This window comes from Microcaecilia unicolor, chromosome 6 (assembly GCF_901765095.1).
Source record: "Microcaecilia unicolor chromosome 6, aMicUni1.1, whole genome shotgun sequence".
Lineage (NCBI taxonomy): Eukaryota > Metazoa > Chordata > Amphibia > Gymnophiona > Siphonopidae > Microcaecilia > Microcaecilia unicolor.
Window position 1 is genome coordinate 46,929,874 of NC_044036.1, and position 26,598 is coordinate 46,956,471.

The 26,598-nt window shown below is 42.4% G+C and overlaps 1 protein-coding gene across 2 annotated transcripts in view; it reads left to right on the forward strand.

The window, feature by feature from the left end:
- The window catches only part of LRRC7 (leucine rich repeat containing 7), a 593,735-nt gene that overhangs the window by 525,370 nt on the left and 41,767 nt on the right, over positions 1-26,598 (forward strand). For both annotated transcript variants that reach the window (XM_030207242.1, XM_030207243.1), the window contains 2 exons: positions 16,280-16,507; positions 26,468-26,560. In XM_030207242.1, coding sequence (XP_030063102.1) covers positions 16,280-16,507; positions 26,468-26,560 — 321 coding nt within the window. The remainder of the gene's footprint in view (positions 1-16,279; positions 16,508-26,467; positions 26,561-26,598) is intronic.

Consider the following 26,598-nt stretch of genomic DNA (forward strand, 5'->3'; position numbering starts at 1 on the left):
GGAGATTTCAATTACTGTAAGTAATGTACCTCATCTGCATTTATCAAAATTAATTGATTTTGGCAGGTGACATGCCCACTTCCAGGTTTTCAGCCAATCAGAAGTGAGGATATGCCCAAGCCATGCCCACTGCCTGCCCCCTTTGATGACATCACTGCCCAAGCCACATTTAATCCCCAACCCCTAGGATGACACCAGATATAATGTTTTGACCCCACCCTAGCCCCACCTCTTTTGCATAACCATGTCCCTGTCCTGCCTTATATCCATAGCCCCATACCAAATGCCACCCTCTTTTGCATAGCCCTGCCCTAAACCCTGCCACTTTTGATGATGTCACAGGAAGTGTCATCACAGCCATGCCCCATTTTCAAGATAGTGACCACTACTGTATGCATCACATCACTTCCTGTTTCTACTACTAGTCGCCATCTTGGATGGGGGCATGTGATCGGAAGGGATGTCAAAGAAACCCTGACACTGCCCCCTTAACCTATTTTTCTCACAGGAAAGAAAAATGGGCATTTGTTTTCTTTTTGTCTTTAAAAAAAAAAAAAAGGACACAGAAAAATAGGCATTTGGTCTATGCAAAAAGGGGCAGGGTTTGGGACAGGGCTATGCAAATAAGGAGAGGCAGGGCATCGTTATACAAAAGGGACAGGGCTTAGGTGGGGTCATCATATCCGGTGACATCATCCAAGGGGTGGGGAGTGGGCATGGCTTGGGCATGTCGTCGCTTCTGATTGGCTCAAAACCCAGAAGTGGGCATGTCACCTGTCAAAATCAATTAATTTTGACAAATGTAGATGAGGACACAATTACCATAATATTGATTCAGTAAATATCAGGACATGCTAGGAAGGTTTAGTTTCTAGATGCCATAAATGACTACTTCATGGAGCAGTTGGTCTAGGAACTGAACAGGGGGGAACATACACTAGATCTAGTCCTTACTATTAGACAGGTGGTGGGGTCACTGTACAGAGGATGCTAAGACAAATATTGTTGCAGGCCCTTAATTTTAAAAAGGGAGCATATGGAGGTTATTTTGAAAGCCCTATTTGCAATTTCCATGTGGCATTTACATGTGAATATTGTATACACATGTAAATACCAATTTCAGAAAAATCAGTATTTACAAGTAGAGATCCACACTACCTAGATATTTCAAGGAATCATTTGGGTATAGTTTGGGCAGGACTTGAGCAGGACTAGTGTCTTCTACACATGTATACTCCATTTTATGACGTGGTCTATATAGGTTTTTAAAAAGTACTTGTTTCTGAGTTTTACATGAGGCATTAAGGGAGTCATTCTCCTTAATCCCAAGTAATTTTTGTCTACCCTCAAAATGCAATCATTTTAAAGTTGCAGCCTTGCTATTTAATTGATGCTGCTTATACATGTAAAATGGTACAATTACACATGCAAGTGTGAGAACTTTCATAAGGAAACTGTAAATTTGCCACTTCCACATGTAAATGCCATGTGGAAGCTGCTGCATTCATGCCATTCATTTTTTAAAGGTGTATATTTATAAAATGGCTTCTGCTGCTGCATGTGCTGGCATTATATATGTGTGCACACCTGCATGCATTTTAAAATAGACTCTGAGGGGCATAATTGAACGAAAACGCCTATCTCCATGGGCGTTTATCTCCAAGAACGGGTCCGTGAAGGGGCGGACCGAACCGTATTTTGGGAAAAAATAGACGCCCATGTTTTATTCAACAATGTGTGAGCTGGGCGTTTTTGTTTTTCAGCGATAATGGAAAATGAAAGCGCCCAGCTCAAAAACGAATAAATCCAAGGCATTTGTTCGTGGGAGGGGCCAGGATTCGTAGTGCACTGGTCCCCCTCACATGCCAGGACATCAACCGGGCACCCTAGGGGGCACTTTTACAAAACCAAACAAAAAGGTAAAAGAGCTCCCAGGTGCATAGCACCCTTCCCTTGTGTGTTGAGCCCCCCAAATCCCCCTCAAAACCCACTGCCCACAAGTCTACACCATTACTATAGCCCTAAGGAGTGAAGGGGGGCACCTACATGTGGGTACAGTGGGTTTGGGGGGGTTGGACGACTAATAAGCATTAAGCAGCACAATTGTAACAGGTAGGGGGGATGGGCCTGGGTCCATAAGTACATAAGTACATAAGTACATAAGTAGTGCCATACTGGGAAAGACCAAAGGTCCATCTAGCCCAGCATCCTGTCACCGACAGTGGCCAATCCAGGTCAAGGGCACCTGGCACGCTCCCCAAACGTAAAAACATTCCAGACTAGTTATACCTAAAAATGAGGAATTTTTCCAGTCCATTTAATAGCGGTCTATGGACTTGTCCTTTAGGAATCTATCTAACCCCTTTTTAAACTCCGTCAAGCTAACCGCCCGTACCACGTTCTCCGGCAATGAATTCCAGAGTCTAATTACACGTTGGGTGAAGAAAAATTTTCTCCGATTCGTTTTAAATTTACCACACTGTAGCTTCAACTCATGCCCTCTAGTCCTAGTATTTTTGGATAGCGTGAACAGTCGCTTCACATCCACCCGATCCATTCCACTCATTATTTTATACACTTCTATCATATCTCCCCTCAGCCGTCTCTTCTCCAAGCTGAAAAGCCCTAGCCTTCTCAGCCTTTCTTCATAGGAAAGTCGTCCCATCCCCACTATCATTTTCGTCGCCCTTCGCTGTACCTTTTCCAATTCTACTATATCTTTTTTGAGATACGGAGACCAGTACTGAACACAATACTCCAGGTGCGGTCGCACCATGGAGCGATACAACGGCATTATAACATCCGCACACCTGGACTCCATACCCTTCCTAATAACACCCAACATTCTATTCGCTTTCCTAGCCGCAGCAGCACACTGAGCAGAAGGTTTCAGCGTATCATCGACGACGACACCCAGATCCCTTTCTTGATCCGTAACTCCTAACGCGGAACCTTGCAAGACGTAGCTATAATTCGGGTTCCTCTTACCCACATGCATCACTTTGCACTTGTCAACATTGAACTTCATCTGCCTGAAGTCCACTGCACCCCCTAACAACTCCTCCAGTGACCTGCATACTACTGTCAGGGAGCTGGGTATGACATTTGAGGGTGAAAATAAAAAGTTGAGAAACTTCATTTTTTGTGGTGGGAGGGGGTTAGTGACCACTGGGGGAGTCAGGGGAGGTCATCCCCGATTCCCTCCAGTGGTCATCTGGTCATTTAGGGCACTTTTTGGGGCCTTATTCATGAAAAAACAGGGTCCAGGAAAAGTGTCCTAAATTCTAGCTAAAAACGCATACTTTTTTCCCATTATCGGTGAAATGCGCCCATCTCTGTTCGGCAGATAACCACGCCCCAGTTCCGCCTTCGCCACACCTCTGACACGCCCCCATCAACTTTGTCCGCATCCGCGACGGATTGCAGTTGAAAACGTCCAAAAATCGGCTTTCGATTATACCGCTTTATTCGTTTTTGTGAGATAAACGTCCATCTCCCGATTTAGGTCGGAACTTGGGCGTTTTTCTCGTTCGATTATAAGCAGGTCTATCTCCCAGATTCTATATGTGGTGCCTGAAAATCCATGTGGAAACTGAACCATATTCTATAACAATGTACATAACTTATTAGTGCTCTTAATTGGATGTTAACAAGCAATTAGCACTAATTAAGTGTATTCTATAACGTGGTGCGCCTAAATTCTAAGTCGCATAGTTGAAAAGGGCCATGGGCGTGGGCGTTTCTAAAATCTATGCACACTATTCTAGAATATGCCAGATCTGCACCTAATTTAGGCATCAAGATTTACACCAAGTAAAACGTGACCTAAATGGACATGACCAAATTTAGTCGCGTGACGAGACGCTTGGCATATTCTATATACCATGCAATCTGATTTCCGATTTGACGAAGAAGGGCAACCTTCAAAAGCTAATCAATAAATGTGTCATGACCAGATGACATTCTCCCAGTAACACTAGTCTAATTAGCTGTAGAAAAAGTTCTATCTAACCCCAAATAATACAGAATTCCTTGATAACTTGTAATTTACAGTAAATTTAGGGTCTGGTAAATATGCTGTGTGTGTGCTTCAAATTTTAGTATCCCTAAATTTTTAATATTAAACTTTGCATACATTTCTTCAATTAAGCTGCGATATATGCACTGAAAATTAATTCTCTAGTTTAATGGAATTTCCGTTTTCCTTGCAAGATATAGGAACGTTAGCAAATGTGATTTAATCTATGTCAGTTTCAACTACTTTATTTATTTATTTATTACATTTGTATCCCGCGCTTTCCTGCTCATCGCAGGCTCAATGCGGCTTTAAACACATGGGCAACACTCAATATAGTTTTAGCCATTTTCTTCTCATTTAATTATAAGGAGCCTTTCACCCAAGCGATAGCGCCTAATTAATAGGAAGGCTCCATCGAGCTGACTGTTTGTCTGTATGCATAGGCACAAAGACATACGCACTAAAACACATATAGACACACACAAAGTTACTCACCCACAAAGATGCAAAGGCATATATGCAGACACAAAGACACACACACATACAAATATATAAACACAAAGATATACACACATTAAAACCCACACACATACTTATGTATACACTCACACAAAGATACCCATACACACACACAAAGACACTCAGACACAAAGATACTCACCCACAAAGACACAAAGATGCACAGACATAAGGACACATGCAAAGTCATATACATAGACACAAACACACACATACATACACACACACACACATTAAAACATACATAAATATACACAGTAAAATAGACAGACCTACATACATAGATATACACACACACTCACACACATTAAAACACACACATATATACACACACACCCACAAACATGCCTTATACATCCCCTGTTACCCTAATGAGACCCACTTTACCTTGTGTTTTCACACCAAGTCCTCGAACAGATGAATTCGCAAATGGAGGAAGAGGAAACACACTTTTCAACCTATCTTTTCATTTAATTATCTGTTTTCATAAAATATGACTTATAGCAGTATGAATACATTAGAGGAGGGTGTGATGTCACCATCTTAGATGAATGTCTAAGTTCAAGTCCTCTGGGTTCAGATCTCAATGTATTAGAAGATCTGTTTATACCTTATTAGGCATTACCTGCATACCCTCCCAGTTCTATGCTTTCTATAAGCAAGAGGTGCTCAGTGAATACAACTTTGCTTGTGGAGGAGTGGTCTAGTGGTTAGGGTGGTGGACTTTGGTCCTGAGGAACTGAGTTTGATTCCCACTTCAGGCACAGGCAGCTTCTTGTGACTCTGGGCAAGTCACTTAACCCTCCATTGCCACATTGAGGTCTGATTAATGAAATATATAGAAACGTACAATCTCTGTGTTATAATAAGATGTTATGTTTAATGTTTCCACATAGAGTCAATACCACATATTTACTTTAGCTTATCCCCAGTTTGGTTAATGGACTTAGACTTTGCAAGCTGTTTTCAGGCCAGTACTGTTCCAAAAAAGATTTTTTTTTTCTTTAACAGAATTTCACAGCAGCAGCATTTCTGATGTTAGCTCAATCTGAATAGGATTGTCTCACCTTTCTCTAGGGAGAGATCCCTGCTCTCCCCTCTTGGCACATCTTTCACCATGGAACAACTTTCCAGTCCCTCTGCTGGACTGGAGTCCACCATTTTCACATACTCCATCTCACTCATTCAGTCTGTCTCTAGCCATTAATAGTATGTCCTGTCATTCATGGAAGTAATGGAGCTTGACAATTCATGATTGGTCCATCTTAATGAGGATTATATCATGGGAATTGGAACTATGCTGAAACTTAAGCATACAGAACCTATTCTCTGACACACCCATCAAAGGGGAGTGTCTACAGACCTACCCTTTGACCACTTTTGTGGCAGGGGCGTAGCCAGACAACAGATTTTGGGTGGGCCTAGGGAAGAAGTGGGTGGGCACCAATTGTTCTCCCCCCCCCCCCCCCCCCAACCACCACCCAAAAAATATCTCAGCTGGTGGGAAAACGCTTCTCTCTTCCTCGGCAGTCTGCAGCAGGCATGTGCTGAAAACTGAACATACGCAGGTGCCGGTATCATGGAGAGTAGCGTTTTCGTTACCATCTGGAGGAAGTCTTCAGCTGGCCAAGCTTGGGATCCCACAGCTACCACTAAATGTGTGCTACTGTTGAGTGGGCCTGAGCCCTAAGTGGGTGGGCCCCGGCCCACCCAGGCCCACCTGTGGCTACGCCACTGTTTTGTGGGCAGGCATAGTTGTCCAAGATCATCGTGACACTATAGACCTTGCATCACAGTTTTTCTGTCCCATGATCTCACCTAGATTAAACAGTTCAGCTCCATGTTGCACTGCTCTTTGGTACACCAGACTGGATTAATATGCTGATAGCTTAATTCTCCTAAAAACACATTTCAGGCCTGGTCTGGACAGCTAGGAAGCAAAGCATAATTTAACCTAACTTCTCTGTTGCCTATTGGCCCAAAATTAACCTTAACAAATGAAACCTAATTAGCATCACTTAAAGAACATTGGCTGTATTTAACTTCAGTAGTAAGGAACAGCAATAGACAGTGTTAAGCCATATAATTAACAGGATTTCAAGCAACATTGTAAGTCTGATGATTGGGGTCTACCATCTGCTCCTGTTATGCACAAGATGGCTTCCATAGAGTCAGAAGATGAATATGTGTAAATGGAAGCAAATTACAAGGAGAAAGATGAGGGGGTGGATGAAAAGATTTTAAAGCTGAAATTTCAGAAGACAGAGAGGAAGTCATTGCAATTCTAACCAAGTTTAAAGCAAAATAATTGAGATCAGTAAAAAACTGGTTGGAATCTGAGGATAAATTAGTTGATCTTAAATGCAGACAAAAATAAATTTGAAAGAGATTGAAGATAGCAAAGATTGCCTAATAGACAAAGTTGATGATCTCTAGCATCTTAGGTGATGGAAGAATTTGAGAATTGTCAGGGTTCCAGAATTAATTAACTATATGAAAATAGAACAAGGTAGCTCAAAAAATATTTTAACAAATTGTTTGATCCCATTGAAGATGGGGCTGTGGCTTTTAAAACTGAAAGATTGCATAGAAATATTCCAGAAATAACGCATCAATAAGGAAGCAATAGTAAGAAAAACATGGAACAAAGGCCTGATATCTCTGTGTCCCCTCGAGAAATGAAAACATTCACATTTTCCTTGGGCAGTACATAATCTCATATGAGGAGAGTTGAAGAGCTAAATATTATCATGTTACTTTAAGGGAGTGGAGGAGTAGGCTAATGGTTAGTGCAGCAGGCTTTGATTCTGGTGACCTAAGTTCGGTTCTCACTGCAGCTCCTTCTGACCTTGGGTAAGTCACTTGACCCTTCATTGCCCCAGGTACAAAAACTTAGGGCCCCTTTTACTCAGCGGCAGTAAGCCCAACGCGGGCTTACCGCTTGCTAAACAGGAAGTAACATCGGACTACCGCAGCAGCCCGGCGGTACTTCCCACCCCTAGCGCGCCATCATATCCATTGCTACAAAAATATAGTAATTATTTTTGTAGTGCCGGGGTGTACCCGGCAGTAATTGGGCATTGCCGCATGCTGCCTGAATACCTCTGGGTTAGTGTGGCAGCCCTTACCGCCACCTTAATGGGTGGTGGTAAGGGCTCTCCTCGAAATGGCCGTGTGGCAAGTGCTTTACTTGCCACATGGCCATTTCCTGCAGGAAAGAAAGACTTCCCTTTTACCCGCTGCGGTAAAAGGGGGCCTCAGCGCATGTGAAAAACACTCGTCAATGCCAGCGCAGGCCCCCTTTTGTCACAGCTTGGTAAAATGGGTCCTTAGATTGTGAGCTCTCTAGGGACAGAGAAAGTACCTGCATATAATGTGTACAGCACTGCATACATCTAACTAGTAGTAGTAGTAGTTGGTTGACATATCTCATGATTTCCAGCCATTTTAGCAGTGTATGGTCTGTGACCAGTTTACTCACTAAACATTCTAAAGTGGCTTATCTACTTTCTAGATTCTGGGGTATACAATAGTCTCCTACTTAAGTAGAAGATTAGTGGGGAAGTTATCAAGGGTCCTCTAGAATTTTAACTGCTGCAACCGTGAAATCTATCCACAACTTAACTTCAGGAAGTCACTGAAAACCGACTTGTTTGAGAAGGCCTACCCCCTGATCCAAATTAACTTTCTACTTCCTGCGACACAGCAAAACTATTGACCGTACTGGACTTTTATCGCCACCCCCTCTTATTTCTTTGTTGCTTTTATTTATGTTTCGTATATGCCTACTACTAAATTGTGTATTTGTATTTTACCGAACCGGAGCCTGCCTCTACGGTATTGTGTAAGCCACATTGAGCCTGCAACTAAGTGGGAAAATGTGGGGTATAAATGTGTTAAATACATAAATAAATAAATAATTGGATTCACAGGAATGCAAAAAGATAAGACAGTATGGGAGGGTGAAGATTTTGCTCCTAAATAGATGTTAAGCCTGGTCATAAATTTTGTCACCTACCAAATATCAAGAAGTCCAAGTTGATAGGATTGGCTCATTCATTAGGAGGCCCTTTTACTAAGATTTGCTAACAATGGGCTTAATGCATTTTTACATGGCACATTCCCAAGGGCTAAGCCTATTTTAAACACATGATTAGCATGTGCTGACAGTCAGATTACTGCAAAATGCTTTGACACGTTTTGTGGTAAGCCTTTTATCCTGCATTAAGTGTGCATTGTTTAATGTGGTTTAACAAAAATAAAAGGGACCCCTAAATTCATTATTAGACACCAAACTTGTATTTACGAATAATACCCTCTTTATTGAATCCTTGCTAAAATTTCTAGGAATTACTGTAGACTCCGCAGTTTCTTTTGATAAACGTATAAACTTGTTAACTAAGAGAGTTTTTGGGAACTCCATCAATTCAAGATGTAGGCTTAGGAACTATTTCTCATTTGATCATTTTTGCCATTCTCAGATTGATTACTGTAGCATAATCCATGTTGGCTGTTCTGATAAACTCAGGAAACCTTTACAAATCTTACAGAATATTACAGCCAGATGATTATGTGGTGCTCGGAGATTTGATAAAACGACTCCGTATCTTCAAATATTGCATTGGCTGCCTATAGAGGGATGTGTGACTTTCAAGCTTTGCTTTTTGATATTTAGAATAATAACTGGATTAGCTCCATCTTATTTATCTTCTTTATTAGTTTTTTCTGTATCAAACAGAACATTATGCAAGAGGAGCCAGTCAGCGATTACCATTCTGGCAGCAATGAATATAAGATATAAGTGTATTTTCTCATCACTGCTATTGTACCAGAAATTTGTTTGATCCTTCCTCAGGAAATCAAATTACAGATGCATTATATGAGTTTTCATAAGAAACTGAAAACCTTTTATTTTTTCCAAGGCTTTGGAGAATTAAGATTTTTTTTTTTTTTTTTTTTTTTTTTTAGCAATCTGTCACATTTAGTAATATATGCTAGTGATTGTAACATCCCAGTGATCTGGCTTCTATATGTTGTAATCCACACTGAACCTTAGATCAAGATAATTACAGAATGTAAGAATGCTGTATTGTATTGTATTCCTTCATGTGTTTATTGATTTTGTTGTTATTATTGAAAGGTTGTTCCATCAAATTGAATGAACATAAATGTAGGGCCTTACAGGAAATACCCCTTTGTAGATTTAACCTTTTCAGTGTGGGCTGGGCTGGCAAAATGCAATGTGTTGTCAAAATGCATTTCTGATTTTATGATATTAAGATGTATTCCACATTTTCCACCAGGGAGCTATCAGGCCTATGTAGGGCAAGACAATTCAAGGACAGAGCAAAGCTAATTAGCTTTGAAAAACTAATGGCTTTAAGTGTTCATGATCTCTTTCCTTGTTTACAAGTACAGCATTTTGTCAACTGAGGAATGAAAAAGTGCTTTCTCAATAACACTTATGGGAAAATGTTTGGGTATAAGATCTGCCAACATTCCTCGATTTCTAGAAATTCTCAATTGTTTTTGTTTCTCTGATTTCTCAAACAATATGTAAAGTATCTCTTTTAATAATGGGAAGAGTGACCTAAAAGCATGAGGAAAAAGTTTGAATGAAAATTGCAACAATCACAGAGAAAGGAAATTGAAAAGTGGGTGGGGAAGTTGCCTATCTCCATGGTTACACTGGAAAATGGATATAGGATACAAATTAAAATGCCCTTATAAATGACCCCTTCCCCCTATTTCTATAAATTTGCGCCCACGATTTGATTGAAAGTTATAGAATAGTGCCACTTAACCATATAACTTAATTGTTAAATTAGCTGCTGATTGGTGTTAACTAATCACCAATGATAATTGGTGTTAATTGGTGCTAATGAGCTTTAATTGGTGCTAATTTGCAATTGCACGTGTAACTGCCCTCAGACAATATTCTACAAATTAAAGAGGGTCTTTTACAAAGGCGCTATTATTTTTAGCACGCGCTAATCATTAGCGCACACTAAAAATGCTAGAGATGCCCATAGGGGCCCTGGACTTGCAAAACCCATAGCACGCAACTGCAATTGATGAAGTTCTAAAGTCATCTTGAATGCTCAGTTTTACTACCAGGGCTAAGCATAGTGTGTCCCTGGCTAGCTGTTTTAGTTTTGTACTCCTGATGCAGCCTATCCGGCAAAACATGGCCACATCAAGCCTGTTCAAATAGTTTTTAGATTTGACAGTGTCTGCTCCAGTCCTTCCTTCCTTCCTTCCTCCTCCTACCTATTTGTATCAGGACATACGTGTCGTGTTTAATGTTGGTTAACAGTTTGCAGTTGTCTGTGTGGTCTGCCTGTTTTGCTCTTGTTGTTTCGGTAGGTGTTGTTCATTTTTCGTTTCATGCTTCTGGTTGTTTGTTTGGCCTCTTCCATTTGTTGGAGTGGTTGTCTTCTTTCTGTGATGCATACTGGTATTTCGTTCCATTCAGTTGGAGTTGTTGCTGGTATCCCCATAATCCACATTGTTATTGTATAGTAGAAGATCCTTGCCCTTAGGTTGGCCATGTATGGGGGTTACTTCTCGCTTGGAGGTGTTTGCATGTGAATATGTGTGTGTTTGGGCTCTGAGGTGCTTGTGTTTCTGTGTTGTGTGGGACTGGTTGGTTTTGTTTTTTTTTCTTTTATCTTGGCTGGGGCTTTGCCTGCATCAGTGAATGAAGAAAGGTACCTAGTACATAAAAACAATACCCGCAGCAGTGAAAAATCTCCTTCAGTAACGGTCACGTCTAAAGGATAAATGAGCAGTGAAAGTTCGATGTGTTATAGAGTAGTTGCTACTCGGTATAATGCTTGGGACAATAGAATTACCCTGAGAGAGAAAAATCAAAGCTGAAAAATTAATTGTAGTGGTGTTGCCACAATAGGTGGGCGGCACAACTGGTCAGCTATGAGTGTCTGCGGCAGTGAGTAATTAGGCAGGTGGGAAGATCACATCAAGAGTGCCTTTGTAACTATGCAGCATGTGTGCTGTGTGATCACAGGAGTAGATTTTAAATCAGGCCATTTGGAGGGGCATAATCGAACGAAAACGTCTATCTCCATGGGCGTTTATCTCCGAGAACGGCTCCGTGAAGGGGCGGACCGAACCGTATTTTGGGAAAAAATAGACATCCATGTTTTATTCGACAATTTGTGAGCTGGGCGTTTTTGTTTTTCAGCGATAATGGAAAATGAAAGCGCCCAGCTCAAAAACGAATAAATCCAAGGCATTTGTTCGTTTGAGGGGCCAGGATTCATAGTTCACTGGTCCCCCTCACATGCCAGGACACCAACCGGGCACCCTAGGGGGCACTTTTACAATAACAAAAAAAAGGTAAAAGAGCTCCCAGGTGCATAGCACCCTTCCCTTGGGTGTTGAGCCCCCCAAATCCCCCTCAAAACCCACTGCCCACAAGTCTACACCATTACTATAGCCCTAAGGGGTGAAGGGGGGCACCTACATGTGGGTACAGTGGGTTTGGGGGGCGGTGTGGAGGGCTCCCATTTACCAGCATAAGTGTAACAGGTGGGGGGGATGGGCCTGGGTCTACCTGCCTGACGTCCACTGCACCCCCTAATAACTGCTCCAGTGACCTGCATACTGCTGCCAGGGAGGTGGGTATGACATTTGAGGGTGAACATAAAAAGTTGTGAAACGGCATATTTTTGTGGTGGGAGGGGGTTTGTGACCACTGGGGGAGTCAGGGGAGGTCATCCCCGACTCCCTCCAGTGGTCATCTGGTCATTTAGGGCACTTTTTGGGGCCCTATTCATGGAAAAACAGGGTCCAGGAAAAGTGCCCTAAATTCTCGCTAAAAACGCATATTTATTTTCCATTATTGGCGAAAGGCGCCTATCTCTGATCGGCCGATAACCACGCCCCAGTTCCGCCTTCACCATGCCTTTGACACGCCCCCATCAACTTTGTCCGCATCCGTGACAGAGTGCAGTTGAAAACGTCCAAATTCGGCTTTCGATTATACCGCTTTATTCGTTTTTGTGAGATAAACGTCTATCTCCCAATTTGGGTCGCAATATAGGCATTTTTCTTTTTCAATTATAAGCTGGTTGGCGCTTCGGGTGGCTTGGGGAAGTACACCGTTTAGAGAAAAACACTTTTTTTTCCAGTAGTTTAGTGCTTTGATCAGCAAACTACTTGCTTGGAGAGTGGAGGATGTTGTGACAGCCAAGAGGAGCAGCGTAGAAGGCACATACTTGCCACATCACCCCCAGGTGAGAGGTCTTGGTTCTGGGCTGCCATTCTTCAATGGTGGGTCATGCAGCTCCAAATAGGGTACGTGCAACTTCGTGTAGGGTGGTTGCAGTGCAGGTGATGGGCCATCCAGAACTGGGCTGTCGCAGGGTGCAGACCCCGACCCCCAGCAGCAGCTCATCTTTCACAGTTCAACTGCATCCAGTGTTCCCACAGCCTTGGGGTGCACCGCTATGCTGACTCCTCAGCTGGTCATCACCAAGCATGGTGAGAATGAGACTACACCATCCTTCTGGGCTGGCGTGTGCTATGCTGTGCTGAGGTTTGATTGTACTGCCAATCCGCGTCTGCCTGCTCTGGTCCACTGGCACTGGACTGCTCTGTCGAGCCGTGTGGTCTAGTCGATCCATGGGATGAGGATGGCTTTCCCGCTAATTTTGCTGCTCTGTTCCTCTGGACAGGTTGTAGTGTCACACTCTCTCTGATTTGACAATTTCCTTTGTTTGCTGTTTGAAGGAAGGTTACAAATGCACAGTTCTCTTTTTCAAGTTGCCAGCTTGGAATTACTACAGGCAATGGAGAGGGGAGGGGGAGATGAGCTGAGTAAGACAGGTATTTTTGAGACAAAGCAGAGTAATTGACCTTAAGCAATTTTTGGAATGCAGCAATGCTTGTTTTAAATCTCCTTTATTTAAGTCAGAAAACATTGCTTTTCTTGAGGCTGCTGTATCTTCTTCCCCAGATTATTAAAATATATGAAGATCTGTGATTTATTTGGCCAGAGCAGATTTTTGTATTAAATTAGGTGAGGTTTCAGAGCTTTCTATCTATTTGTTTTGGCTGCAATTAACAGGGGAGAGTTAATTTCACAGACAGTGCTCCATGAGGGTCTGAGTCCTTTTGAAGTAGCAAAGTTAGGATTCTGATATGCAGTCATTCAGTAGAACTGCTTATTTTATTTATATTTTGTACTGTTATATCTTGAAATAAGGTAAAATAGTTTTAAAGTCCATTATCTGATACTTTATCTAACAGGCATTTCTGTTCACTATAGACATTGATCTAAAGACTGTATTTCACATTTGAGAGATTATTGTTAGTTTAATTGAGGGGGAGCTTCAGCAGGATATCAGAAATTTAGAGATAATATAGGTTATAGATATGAACTTCAACTACAGAATTGCAGTTATGGTTTCATCATTACGCAGTTCCTGAATCCTGGTGTTGTTTGATGATCCCCTTGATGTAGATGCAGATCACTGGAGGCTTTTCTTTTGTTGTTGTAGATCCAGCTCATCACAGGAAAGGGAGAGATTGCATGGAGTGCAGGGAGACAGAAAGTTGCTTTTATCCAGTCAAAACAATGAAATTAAACTAAGTGAAGGAAAGAAAACTCAAAATAAACTCAGGGCCCGTGCCCGATATATACTGAGAAGAAATATGTAAGAATTTGAGCAGTAAATAAACAAATGGTATGTTATTTAGCTTGAAATGTGGGAGCCAGATGTGAACACAGCCGGCTTTCACTGTGTTCATCTCTGTGTGTTTTCTTTTTTTCTTTCAGGTGAGCATTGTTAATTTAGATGTGAAGATAAAAGCTTGCTGTCGATATTAGGAGCATGCATTCATTTGAAACATTTCCCATGTACTATTTTTAGCCCAGAACAACAGGATTGTGATACCGTGAGTGACAGGGGCGTAGGCAGACCTGCCATTTTGGGAGGGCCCAGAGTTAACTTGGGTGGGCCCTTCCCACCCCCACCCCTGTACATATATACAATATAGTGGGGCTTTTTAATGACCCAACTTCTGCCCGTTTCTCTCTGAACCCCCCCCTCCCCCGGTTCTACCTCAGAGCCGTTACCCATTGCAATTTCTATAGGCAACTGCGCTGGCCCTGCAGGCTTCTCTACCGTGTCCCTACCAAAGAAACAAGAAATGACATCACTGAGGGCAGGACATGATAGCGAGAAGCCTGCAGGGCCGGCACAGGATGCCTATAGGAACTGCTGCCGGCAGGAGCTCTGAGGTAGACCAGGAAGGGGTGTTCCAGAGAGAGAGAGAGACGGTCAGATGCTAGGCTACAAGTGAAGAAGGCGCCGCCACTGAAGAGTTTTTGGGGGCTTGTGGGCTCTCTCTCTCTCTCTCTCTCTCTCTCTCTCTCTCTCTCTCTCTCTCTCTCCCCCCCCCCCCCCCCCCAGTGGCACAAGCATTGGTTTGACTCCAGCCAGACATCAAGAACAGGGTTTCCACAATTATTTAAGTTAAGCTTTGGCTACAAAGGTAGTGAAGGCATATAATGTGGGCCTCCTTAACCCAACTCTGGGGCTGCCTTTTATACTTCCTGCCAGCTGTCCTCCTGGCTCCACCCCTCCTGTATCACTTCCTCTCTGGATGGGACTATGGGGCTTAAGGTGGTTCTGACTTTCTCAGGGAGTATTCTTAACGGAAAGGGGCAGAGTCCAATAGTCTCCCTCATAAGGATAAAACCTGAAATTTCAATTTTTTTTCATATATCATTGATAGTTCACACTGTTCATGAATTGTGTTCATTCTTTGTAAATAGCGCACCCTCTTCATGAAGAGGGTGCAAGTGCACAAAATTGGAAAGTGTTTGCATGTGTGCACTGTTTAAAAATAGCATGCACTCTTCGAGAAGCATGTGTACTGTTTGTGAGGGGTGCACAGTAATAATGATATTGCTCCCAAAATAAAAATTAAATATAACAAAGCAAAGTCCCTAAAATGAGACAGGAAACTAAAGAGAACAAAAATATTTGCCATGCATGCCCCTACTTTCATCTGGAATGAGCAGAAGAGATGACTGTTGTGCTCCTTATCCGCCATCATTTTGTATGTTTCGAAGAAAACTGATTCTGGGGCCAGCCTAATGGCTCAGTGCAAGCTGCAATATGCACTGTGAATTTCACAGGGGGCCACAATCTGTGCACCTTGGTTGTGAGGACTTTCAATAGAATGGTTAAACATGAGAGAAGAATGTTTTTAAAAATACTGGAGAAATCCCTGGCTAGGTGGCACATGAAGACTCATGGATGGTTTCAAATGAGTTGGAGGAGAATCAGAAGAAGAGAAATTGTTAAGACAAAACAAAATAACGAATTCAGATCATAACCTCAATAGTGGATTCAGTAGCATAAATTACATCCAGCTGCTCCAGCAGTGCTAGGGGGCCAGGGAAGGAGGAACTCATTTATAGCCACGTCCATATCCTCTTAAGTGAATCCCCCCTTTTCTGGGGTCCGTTTCCAATATTTTGCTTGGGGGCATTTAATTAGAATTTCTGCTATTGAGTGGATCTGATTTTTGGCTCCAGCATTGGCATTTTAATGGCCTATAGCATATGAGCACTGCTGGTTTTGCCACTGTTGGTCCTTCAAGGCTCACCTTTGATAGGTGGTCTAATTTCAGTTGACTCTGTAAGTGGTAATAATTGCTTCTTTACAGCTTCCTGAATCTGTGCCTAACGGGTTACATTACCCACAGGCAGGTAGCCATATCCAGACTTTGATGGGGTCCCAAAGCCTTCAGCATCGATCCCGGGAGCAGCAACACTACGATGGAACCTCTAACAAAGTGACCATTCAGCAGTATCAGAGCCAGCTGCCTATTCAGATCCCTTCTTCACAGAACATGTCTTCTCGGGGAGCTCAGCCAGGACGGTGCCTGATCCAAACAAAAGGACAGAGGAGTATGGATGGATATCAAGACCAGGTAAGAGCACCTATAACTCTTCTGATCCAAGAGATCTAGTTTATTGCAAATGATATTTATGAAAGTTGTACATTTTATTGTTCTACGCAAGTGCTCACAAAGTTCTATATAAAAACTTAGGGCTCTATTTCCTAATATGTATTAACTAGTTAACACATGTTAATTGACAGACGTTAAGGTATATTGCATTCATGTCTAATTCCCGATTTTTGAAAGCTGGGATGTGTACACCCAAAACTAGAATACATGCATATTGCAAGAGGGCATGCTCTGGGCATGTTATTGGTGGGATTCAGGTAAAGAAAAAACAGCAGTGGTGATCCTGGAAAGGAGGAGAAAACCAAGGGTTCACATAAGCTTTTATTGAAGAATGACCCTACTCGGCCGAGTTTCGGCAACAGTCTTCATCAGGGGTCAACACAGTCTTCAATGTGAACTCAAAGGGACATAGGTCCATATATAATCTCCTTTAAAAGCTGAAAAAAATCCTCCAAGCTTCTACTGCACACAGCTGTTATTCAAAGTGGATTTAGATGGGACAAAAAGTTATACATGCATTCACCATTTCAGAAGGGGAATTCACATTTATGTCCATCAACATCAAAGTTGGGATTGACATCTGCTCCCGGTAACATCTAGTTGAGAGAAAGAGGCTCATTTGTGCAGTACTCCACTAGAGGAAGTAGGGGTAGTCACCCCCTTAATCTTCCAGTGTTTTTGTCCTCCCTCCCCCAAAGGAAAAGCAATATTAGCCTCTGTAGCAGCTTCAGAAAACATAGACTTGAATATATCTAAAGTGGTTGACATACACATTTATGCTGCTGTGTTCACCCCACTCATAGTTTAGACATTGACGCTTGTAAAATGGATGCTTCTACCACATGTGCATCAACCGATCCTATTCTAAAAGAGGAAGTTGACAAGTCCCAATTTGGATGTCTCAATTCTGATTTATAGATCCTTTCTAAAATCTGCCTCCACGTAGCTTTCTCCAGGTGGAATAGGCTTGTTTGTGGTTCTCGTACTCTAAATCTTGGTGTACCTTAAAATTTAGTCAAAGGAATTCACCACACGTCATGCTGATTCAAGAGTAATAAATATGCTGAAAATTCGCTTTCAGAGGTACCCCTCTTACCTAGTACAAGCACACAGCAGTTGAGGTTACAGAAAGTACAATAATTCTTTTACTGTCGGAAAGATTGTCTGGTATAATTAATCAAATATGCAGTGCAAATTACATCTTAAAATATCTCCTTGTTTTCCTCAGGAAATGTTTCTATACTGTAATGATTCCCCTTGTACACATTTAGGTAAACAATTACAAAAACACAAGACTGAATCAAACTATCCACAATTAGATCATACAAAAGACAATTCTATAACTGTGTGTGTAACTGCACAGAAGAGAGACACTTAAGCACTCTTCTATAAGAGAACCCATAAGTGCTTGACAATGTAACTGCACAGGGGCATACATGGGGCAAAGCATAGCTACGTGCATTTTATGATGTACATAGAGTACTGTAAATTACAGAATGCTGTATGTTACATGTGTTGAATGGTTTACTCAGAATACTGTAAGTTATAGAATACTGTAAGTTACACCACATTGACTTAGAAAACTGTAAGTTACAGAATGCTGTAAGTTACACGCATTACATGGTGTACAAAGAATACCATTAGTTATAAGATACTATAGGTTACACACATTGCATGGTGTACTTAGAATGCTCTGATTTACAGAATACTCTGGGTTACATTGCATGGTGTACTTAGAATATTCTAAATAACAGAATACTGTAAGTTATATTGCATGGTATACTTAGAATATTGTAAGTTACAGAATACTGTAACTTATAAACATTGGATGGTGTACTTAGAATACTATAAGTTACAGAATACTATAAGTTACATGCATTACATGACGTACTTAGAATATCATAAGTTACAGAATACTGTAAGTTCACCATGTTGAATGGTGTATTTAGAATACTATAAGTTACAGAATACTGTAAGTTCCACACATTGCATGGTGTACATAGAATATTGTAAGTAAGAGAATACTTTAGGTTACACACATTACATGGTGTACTTGGAATACTCTAAGTTTACTGTAAGTTACATTGCATAGTGTACTTAAAATACTCAGAATACTGTAAATTATACACATTGCATGGTGTCCTAGAATATTGTAAGTTACAGAATACTGTAAGTTATATGCATTAAATTGAGGGGCATAATCGAAAAGGGCGCCCAAGTTTTCCTGAGGACGTCCTCGCAGGACGTCCCGGCGAAGGGACAGGGAAACCCGTATTATCGAAACAAGATGGGTGTCCATCTTTCTTTTCGATAATACGGTCAGGGACGCCCAAATTGCAAAATTTAGGTTCACCTTAGAGATGGTCATCCTTAGAGATGGTCATCCCCGATTTTCGGCGATAATGGAAACCGAGGACGCCCATCTCAGAAACGACCAAATCCAAGCCATTTGGTCATGGGAGGAGCCAGCATTCGTAGTGCACTGGTCCCCCTCACATGCCAGGACACCAACTGGGCACCCTAGGGGGGACTGCAGTGGACTTCACAAATTGCTCCTACATGCATAGCTCCCTTACCTTGTATGCTGAGCCCCCCCCCAAACCCCACTCCCCACAACTTTACATCACTACCATAGCCCTAAGGGGTGAAGGGGGGCACCTACATATGGGTACAGTGGGCTTCTGGTGGGTTTTGAAGGGCTTACATTTACCACCACAAGTGTAACAGGTAGGGGGGGATGGGCCTGGGTCCGCCTGCCTGAAGTGCACTGCACCCACTAAAACTGCTCCAGGGACCTGTATACTGCTGTTGTGGAGCTGGGTATGACATTTGAGGCTGGCAAAAAATATTTTAAAAGTTTTTTTTAAGGTGGGAGGGGGTTGGTGACCACTGGGGGAGTAAGGGGAGGTCATCCCCGATTCCCTCCGGTGGTCATCTGGTCAGTTTGGGCACCTTTTTGAGGCTTGGTCATAACAAAAAATGGACCAAGTAAAGTCGCCCAAGTGCTCGTCAGGGACGCCCTTCTTTTTTCTGTTATCGGTCGAGGACGCCCATGTGTTAGGCATGCCTCAGTCCCACCTTCGCTATGCTTCCAACACACCCCCCGTGAACTTTGGTCATCCCTGCGACGGAAAGCAGTTGAGGACGCCCAAAATCGGCTTTCAATTATGCCGATTTGGGCAACCCTGGGAGAAGGACGCCCATCTCCCGATTTGTGTCAAAAGATGGGCGTCCTTCTCTTTCAAAATAAGCCTGATGGTTTACATAGAATAACATAAGTTACAAAATACTGTAAATTACACACATTGCGTGGTGTGCTTAGAATACTCTAAGTTACAGAATACTGTAAGTTATATTGCATGGTGTACTTAGAAAACTGTAAGTTGCAGAATACTGTAAGTTATACACATTGCATTATTTACTTAGAATACTCTGTTACACACATTACATGGTATACTTAGAATACTGTAAGTTATACACATTTCAGGATGTACATATAATACTGTAAGTTATACACATTTCAGGGTGTTCTTATAATACTGTAAGTTAAACACATTGCATGGTATGCTTAGAATATTATGAATTACAGAATATTGTGAGTTACACTTGTTGCATGGTGTATTTGATGTAGCAAAATACCACTTAGTAGAACTAATTACCCGGTTCTCAAAAAAAAAGGGGGGAAACTGTACACTTTGTTTTGTAGTTGTGAAAATGTTACAAGAACCAAAAAGGGCTATTAGACATCCTAAGCTCAGTTTCCTCCTGTCACGTCCGTAAACATATGGAAATCCATCACTTGTATGTCTGCAGCTTGGGCTGAGCTCCCTTATGAATCAGTGTTCAAAAGATTTACCTAGCTAACTTCTCACTCTAAAATCTTTCCCTGCAGACTTGCTAAAGCTTGTCCTCCCAAATTCTACAGAACAGCCTTTGAAGTGTTCCCAGTGGAGGGCTTCAGTTTAGTCAGTCGGGGAAATTCAGTACAGGTTGCTTAAATTTAGGCTCTGGGATGCTACACACTAAGTGTAAATTCTATATCTGGAATTACATGCATAATTGTGATTAGAGAATTCTAGTATAAGTCGACAGTTATATGCCAGCATTTAGGTGCAGCTGCTTGTGTACCAATATCTCAATTATTTATTTATTTATTTAATTAATTTTGAGCGGAGGGGTTGCTCGCACCTTTTTAAGTAGTAGCTCAAGCTAACTTAGGAACGGGCGCTATATATTTCTTAAACAAAAAGGTCTTAAGGTTATCAAGCAAAGAGTTCCAAAACATTGCAGCCTGGCATGAAAGAAAACTGGATAAAAATATAACAAATTTGACCTTCCGCACTGAGGAACAGGATAGAAAAAGTTGTTCATGCAACCAACCCAATTTACGTCCTAGTAGCAAATTAAGCACTTCTGCCATGTAAGGTGGAGCCTCACAATCCCTTCCTAATGCTCAAACAGCAATGCTGCAATGCCCAGAAGCAAAACTTACCACCAGCTCAGGGGCTGCTGCATAGAGAGGTTTAGGAAGAGGATGTATCATCAATTTCTCACATTAAACTGCCGGTTTTGCCTTCTTTTGGAAACAGAAAGAAGCACATGGAGCTTCTAAGCACTGATAGTGAGAAAGAAATGTGTGCAAATCCAAGCAAAACCAAAAGTGAAAGCACACGTCGGCATCTGTTTTTCCGCACTTATATATGAGCCTTTCAAACATTTAAGTGCAAACAGTTTTTGAAAAGCTCATATTTAAAGATTACCAATGCCCTACACCTTAGGCTATTTTAATTATTCTTGGTTACTAGTCTTTTTATTAATGTGTTGAACTTTAAATGCAAAATAGCAACCAGTAGTCCCACTTAATTGCACATTTACCAATGTGTTTTATTTCTACGGGGGCTAATTTTATAACAGAGCTCACATATAAATAACTTGCATATTATTCCCTATACAGGCATAGTGACATTTTCAAAACATAAGCGTGCTTGTACTTGTACTTTGAAAATTGTCCCAGGGAACTTATGTGTAGGCATCTACACCTGTTCATGACCACACACAGATGTTGGAGGCTATCTTATGCACATAACTGAGTTTGTTCAAATGTACATGCATAAGTATTAACCCCTCCCCAACCTTGCCCCCAAGAATGTACCTGTTTAGGATAGGTAAAGTTATGTGAATAAAGGCAGTGCACACATAACTTTCCATGTATACCGGAATGCAACTTTTATAAGCTCCAATTTCAGCACTTAAGGCCCTGCTTTATGTACAGAAATACTTTTAAACTTGCCCTATAAAGGAGCCCTTTTACTAAAATTGGGTCAAGCAGGTTCTGCATGAATTAGCACTTAGTAACTGCCAGATCATGACTGCAGTAACAGTTACTGTGCTGGCATGACAAATATTACAGACATATGGAAAGGGGTAGGAAATGGGCAGGCTATGGGCAGAGAACGAATGTAGAGTGGCCTGTGCCTTTCATTTAGCACATGGTAACTTCCCGCACACTGTCACCAATGCATCTGCACTTTACCGCACTTTTCCTCTGTGGTAGTTGTATGTAGGGTTACCATATTGTGTCCTCTGAAAAAGAGGACACATGTCATGCCCCCTGCCCTGCCCCTGCCTGCCCACACCACGCCCCTGTCCTGCCCACACCACGCCCCTATTGGATCCTCATCCCGCCCCATCACATATTCCCTTCCCGTCACCTCCCTTCCCCTTTGTCACATAGTCCCCTCCCCTCCCCTTCCCTTACTTATTATCTGCCCTGCTGGTCTAGTGACCTCTTCAGGGCAGGAAAGAGCCCCCTCTTTCCTGCCCGGAGCGCTGCCTGCCCTTGCCCTGCATCCTTCTCGGTCTCGGCTGGGGATTCAAAATGGCCACCGAGAGTTGAAGCGGCCTCACAAGACTTCAACTCTTGGTGGCCATTTTGAATCCCCAGCCGAGACCAAGAAGGTTGAAGGGCAAGGCAGCACTCTGGGCAGGAAAGAGGGGGCTCTTTCCTGCCCCAAAGAGGTCACTAGACCACCAGGGCAGATAGTAAGAAAGAGAAGGGGAGGGGAGACCCACGGCGCCGCCCACCCGCACGCACGCACATATGTCAAGACATCCGGACAAACGTGCATGCGGGCAAAACCCGCCGGACGCCCTGGACAGGCCCTCAAAAAGAGGACATGTCCGGGGAAATCCGGACCAATGGTAACCCTAGTTGTATGGGCACATTCTGGTGATTCCACTGACAGTTACCATACAGGCTTTGCAATTACAGTGCTGTAATTTAGACACTTACCACGTGATAATTGGAAACCTTTACCCAGGGCTTTTTTTTGAGGGGGTACTTGGGGGTACTGAGTACCGGCACCTTTTCCATTGTCTGCTAAAATTGACCCATAAACACCAAGTTTTAATGAAAGAGCTCGGGCTTTACACACCAATTCTGCCTTGTCATAGATTCTGTGACTGGTTGTAGGGGGCATGGTTATTGTGAAGTGCACCCCTCAGTGATCATTCCACCCTTCAAGGGTTTCCTAACGTTTGAGTACCGGCACCTTTTTTGCTATAAACAACGCACTGCCTTTACCGCAGTTTAGTGTAAAGCCCTTAAGGGCCGATGATCAAAAGCAAACGCAGACACTAGAGGCCAATAGCGCCATACTAGCACCCACGTTTGCTCCCGCCTGATGAGGCGGCGAGCACATGCAATAACGCTTGCCGGCCCTGAATGCTAACTGCATGCAAATGCATGCAAATAAGGGTCTCCCACATTCCTCCCTCATGATTATCAGGCAGTGCACCAAAATAGCAGCGTCCTGCCCTGCCCAATGCATCTGGGATGTGCTGGGTGGGGCTTAACTTCCATGTAAAGGTTAAGCCCCACTTGGCGCTTCCCAGGATTCACCAGGCAGGGCGGGACGCCGCCATTTTGGGAAGGAACCTGAAGAGTAGGGAGGAAGTTCTAGTCCCTCCCTCCTCCCTACCTACTACCACAGAGAGGTAGTCTACTGGGGGGAAGGAGCAAGTGCAGGCTAGCTAGCTTGATAGGTAGATAGCAGTCTCACTGGGCCACCAGGGCATTTTTGTTTGATATAGGGGGTGGGAGAAGGGGAAGCTAGTGGTCCCACTGGACCACAAGGGTTTTTGTGTTTTTGGGGTGGGGGGCCTGGATGTCCACCGGACCTCCAGGTCTTTTGTTTGGTGGGGGCAGGCTTAGGTTTGACAGGTCTAGGAGAAAATCCCGGACCTGTCAAACAACTTCTGTGTGAGGATTGTGCCTTGGGCTATGATAAGAGCTAATAGCATGCATAAATTTACATGCAATTAGGTTTGAATATTGGGGTGCTGTAGCCCCACACATGTTCCAGCACTATTTGTAGAGCTCTGTTTGGAACAGCATGAGGCTTCTGATCATCGGCCCGCTAATGAGAATCCTTCCTTAGGGCTTTTAGTAGACCATCCTTAGATAATACACAGTAATGAGCTACTGTTTACAACAGAGCAAACATTAATATCTCAGTTGATTCTAACACTTGAGAGTGGATGCAAGAAATTGTCAGCAATTAGAACTAATAGGGTCAATATTCAGCAGTCCAACCTATTACTTATCAGTTCATCTTTATGCATATATACAGTGCTAGTATCCATATAAGGTGGATCACTAGCTATGCTGGCCTACCTTTATAACAGGATGCCTATTTTAAGCCTATTTTATAAAGATAACAAAGGCTCTTATAGCTCTTTATGTTATTATTTTTTTTAAAAACCTCCCAGATTGAGCCCCAGTAGCGCTGAATGCTGATGCATGCATTTATACATGCTCCAAAGCTGGTGTGCATGTGTGCATGTACTTGATGTGTGTATCTCAGAGACGTATCTAGGTGGGGCACCAGGGACACCTGCTCCCCCAAACAGACATCTGATGGCACTGGTATCTATTCTTCAGGCAATCAGGCGCCTATGCAGCCCGCATGCATGCCTGCGTAGTCCACGCTGTGCTCCTGGCATCACAACCTATCTACGCTTCTGTGGTATCTGTGTATTTAATAAAATATATACACACATCACAGCTCCACCTCTCCTTCACCTAAACCCTCGCCCTCAGGAATGCCTACATAGAGATCATGAAAAGTAGGCAAACATTTTCTATGTGCACACTTGTTATTCATGTTTGCCCTTTTCTGTGGATAAGATATCTGCATGAACTTAGGCCTACCAGTTCTACTGTCTATCTTGTGTGGATATGTACAACTTTAGGCCCCTCCCTCAGAATGCATCTCCACCCCTTCTCCAGATTTATGAATACATTTTATCCATATACCAGCTTAGACTGCCAAATTTATCTATATAATGTGGTGGCCAATTTATACAAAAGCATGTATACCACACTCTATCCTGGCCACATATGTGTTATGGAAAATCAAACCCAGTGCTTCCAACCTAACTTTCAATGTGTTTATGTTAATGCAGAGATCAATTGCCTAAGGTTTTCAGAGCCTGACTTTAAAAATTGAATATTTCCACAAAGATCCTAAATTTAGGTGGCTAAAAAGTGGGTATAGCTGGGGCAGATCAGGTTGAGGGGAAGAAGTTAGGTTCTTTGCTTGGCAAATTAGATCTAAGAGCTATAATGACAGGTCTAGATTTTTCTGACCAGCTCTCTGCAGCCCTCTCCCTCCCATTCACTTCATGCAAAATGAAATATGGAATACATAGCACCCCCATTACTACCCTTAGGGAATTTAGGGGGGTGGTCCTTCTTAATGGGCTCAAAGTGAAAGGTGCTGCAAACATGGGATTAATTTGGATTCAGGTGGGCCAGAGGGAAGGAAGGATGGGGGGAGTCGGACCTCCACTTCCTTCTGAATCAGGCAGGTATGAAAAGGGCTCCTGAAAAGGGCTGGGTGAGAATGGGAATCTGAGGTCAGTCAGCTCCACACTTCATTTTCCATAGCAAGGAAGGGTGATATGGAAGGGCTGTCAGCCTCAGAATTGAATTTTACATTGGGTGAGCGAAGACATAGAGCCCTGTTTACAAAGGCACGAAAGCATTTTTAGAATGCGCTAACCTTGTAGATGCCCATAATATTCCTATGGGCATCTACATGGTTAGCATGCGTTAATTTTTAGTTTGTGCTAAAAACGCTTGTGCACCTTTGTAAACAGGGCTCATAGCCAGCTAATGCTGAACATCAACAGTGGACAGCTAAGATTAGATGTCCAAAGGCTTAATCCCCAAATTCTATGCTGCTGCATTTTACCTACTTAGGTTACGGATGATTTTCAACTGAAAATCTAGCTAGCAAGATTTAATCGAAAATAAACTTAACTTGGGTGGGCAAAAGTTGTCTGACTAAGGTGGTTACTGAGGATTTTTATGAAGATCCTAGTGTTTCATTTAAAATTCACCTATTCCATAGCATGTCATGGCTCTCCTTTGACTTTGTTCTAGTACTGCTTTCCAAAATCTTGCCATATCTTTCCATAAGCAAATGAATGCTTTTTGCTGAATAAGATGCCATAGGTACCTTTAACTGCAAGTGACAACCAGTGTTGAGAAGACTCTCCAGTTTGATAGATTTTTTTAATGTTCTCTCGGTTAGAATGTGTTTGTTTTCATGATGTGATGTTTAATGCAATTGTGTATGTTCTATTTGGATTCCGCAGAGAAGTGCAGATCGTGTGGAATAAAAAAAATTTAATAAATCAATCAATCAATAAATTATAGGAAAGACTTCTTTTACTAGCTTTGACCACTGAATGAAGCAGAAAAGTTTATATGTTGAAAGATTGCACACTCGTAACATTTTGGGTATTGAAATTCCTTCTTAGTTTGTAAGATCGAGTGCCCCAGAGAGGTACAGTTATTAAGAAAAAGATTTGTTATTGGATATCCAATTATCTCTCCGTGTCTTTCCAACATAGTTTTGTGTGAGAATAGAAAAGAATCCTGGCCTTGGATTCAGTATCAGTGGTGGAATAAGTGGACAAGGAAACCCATTCAAACCTTCTGACAAGGTAAGGTGGCACTTTTTGAAATCAATATTGTTTACTTT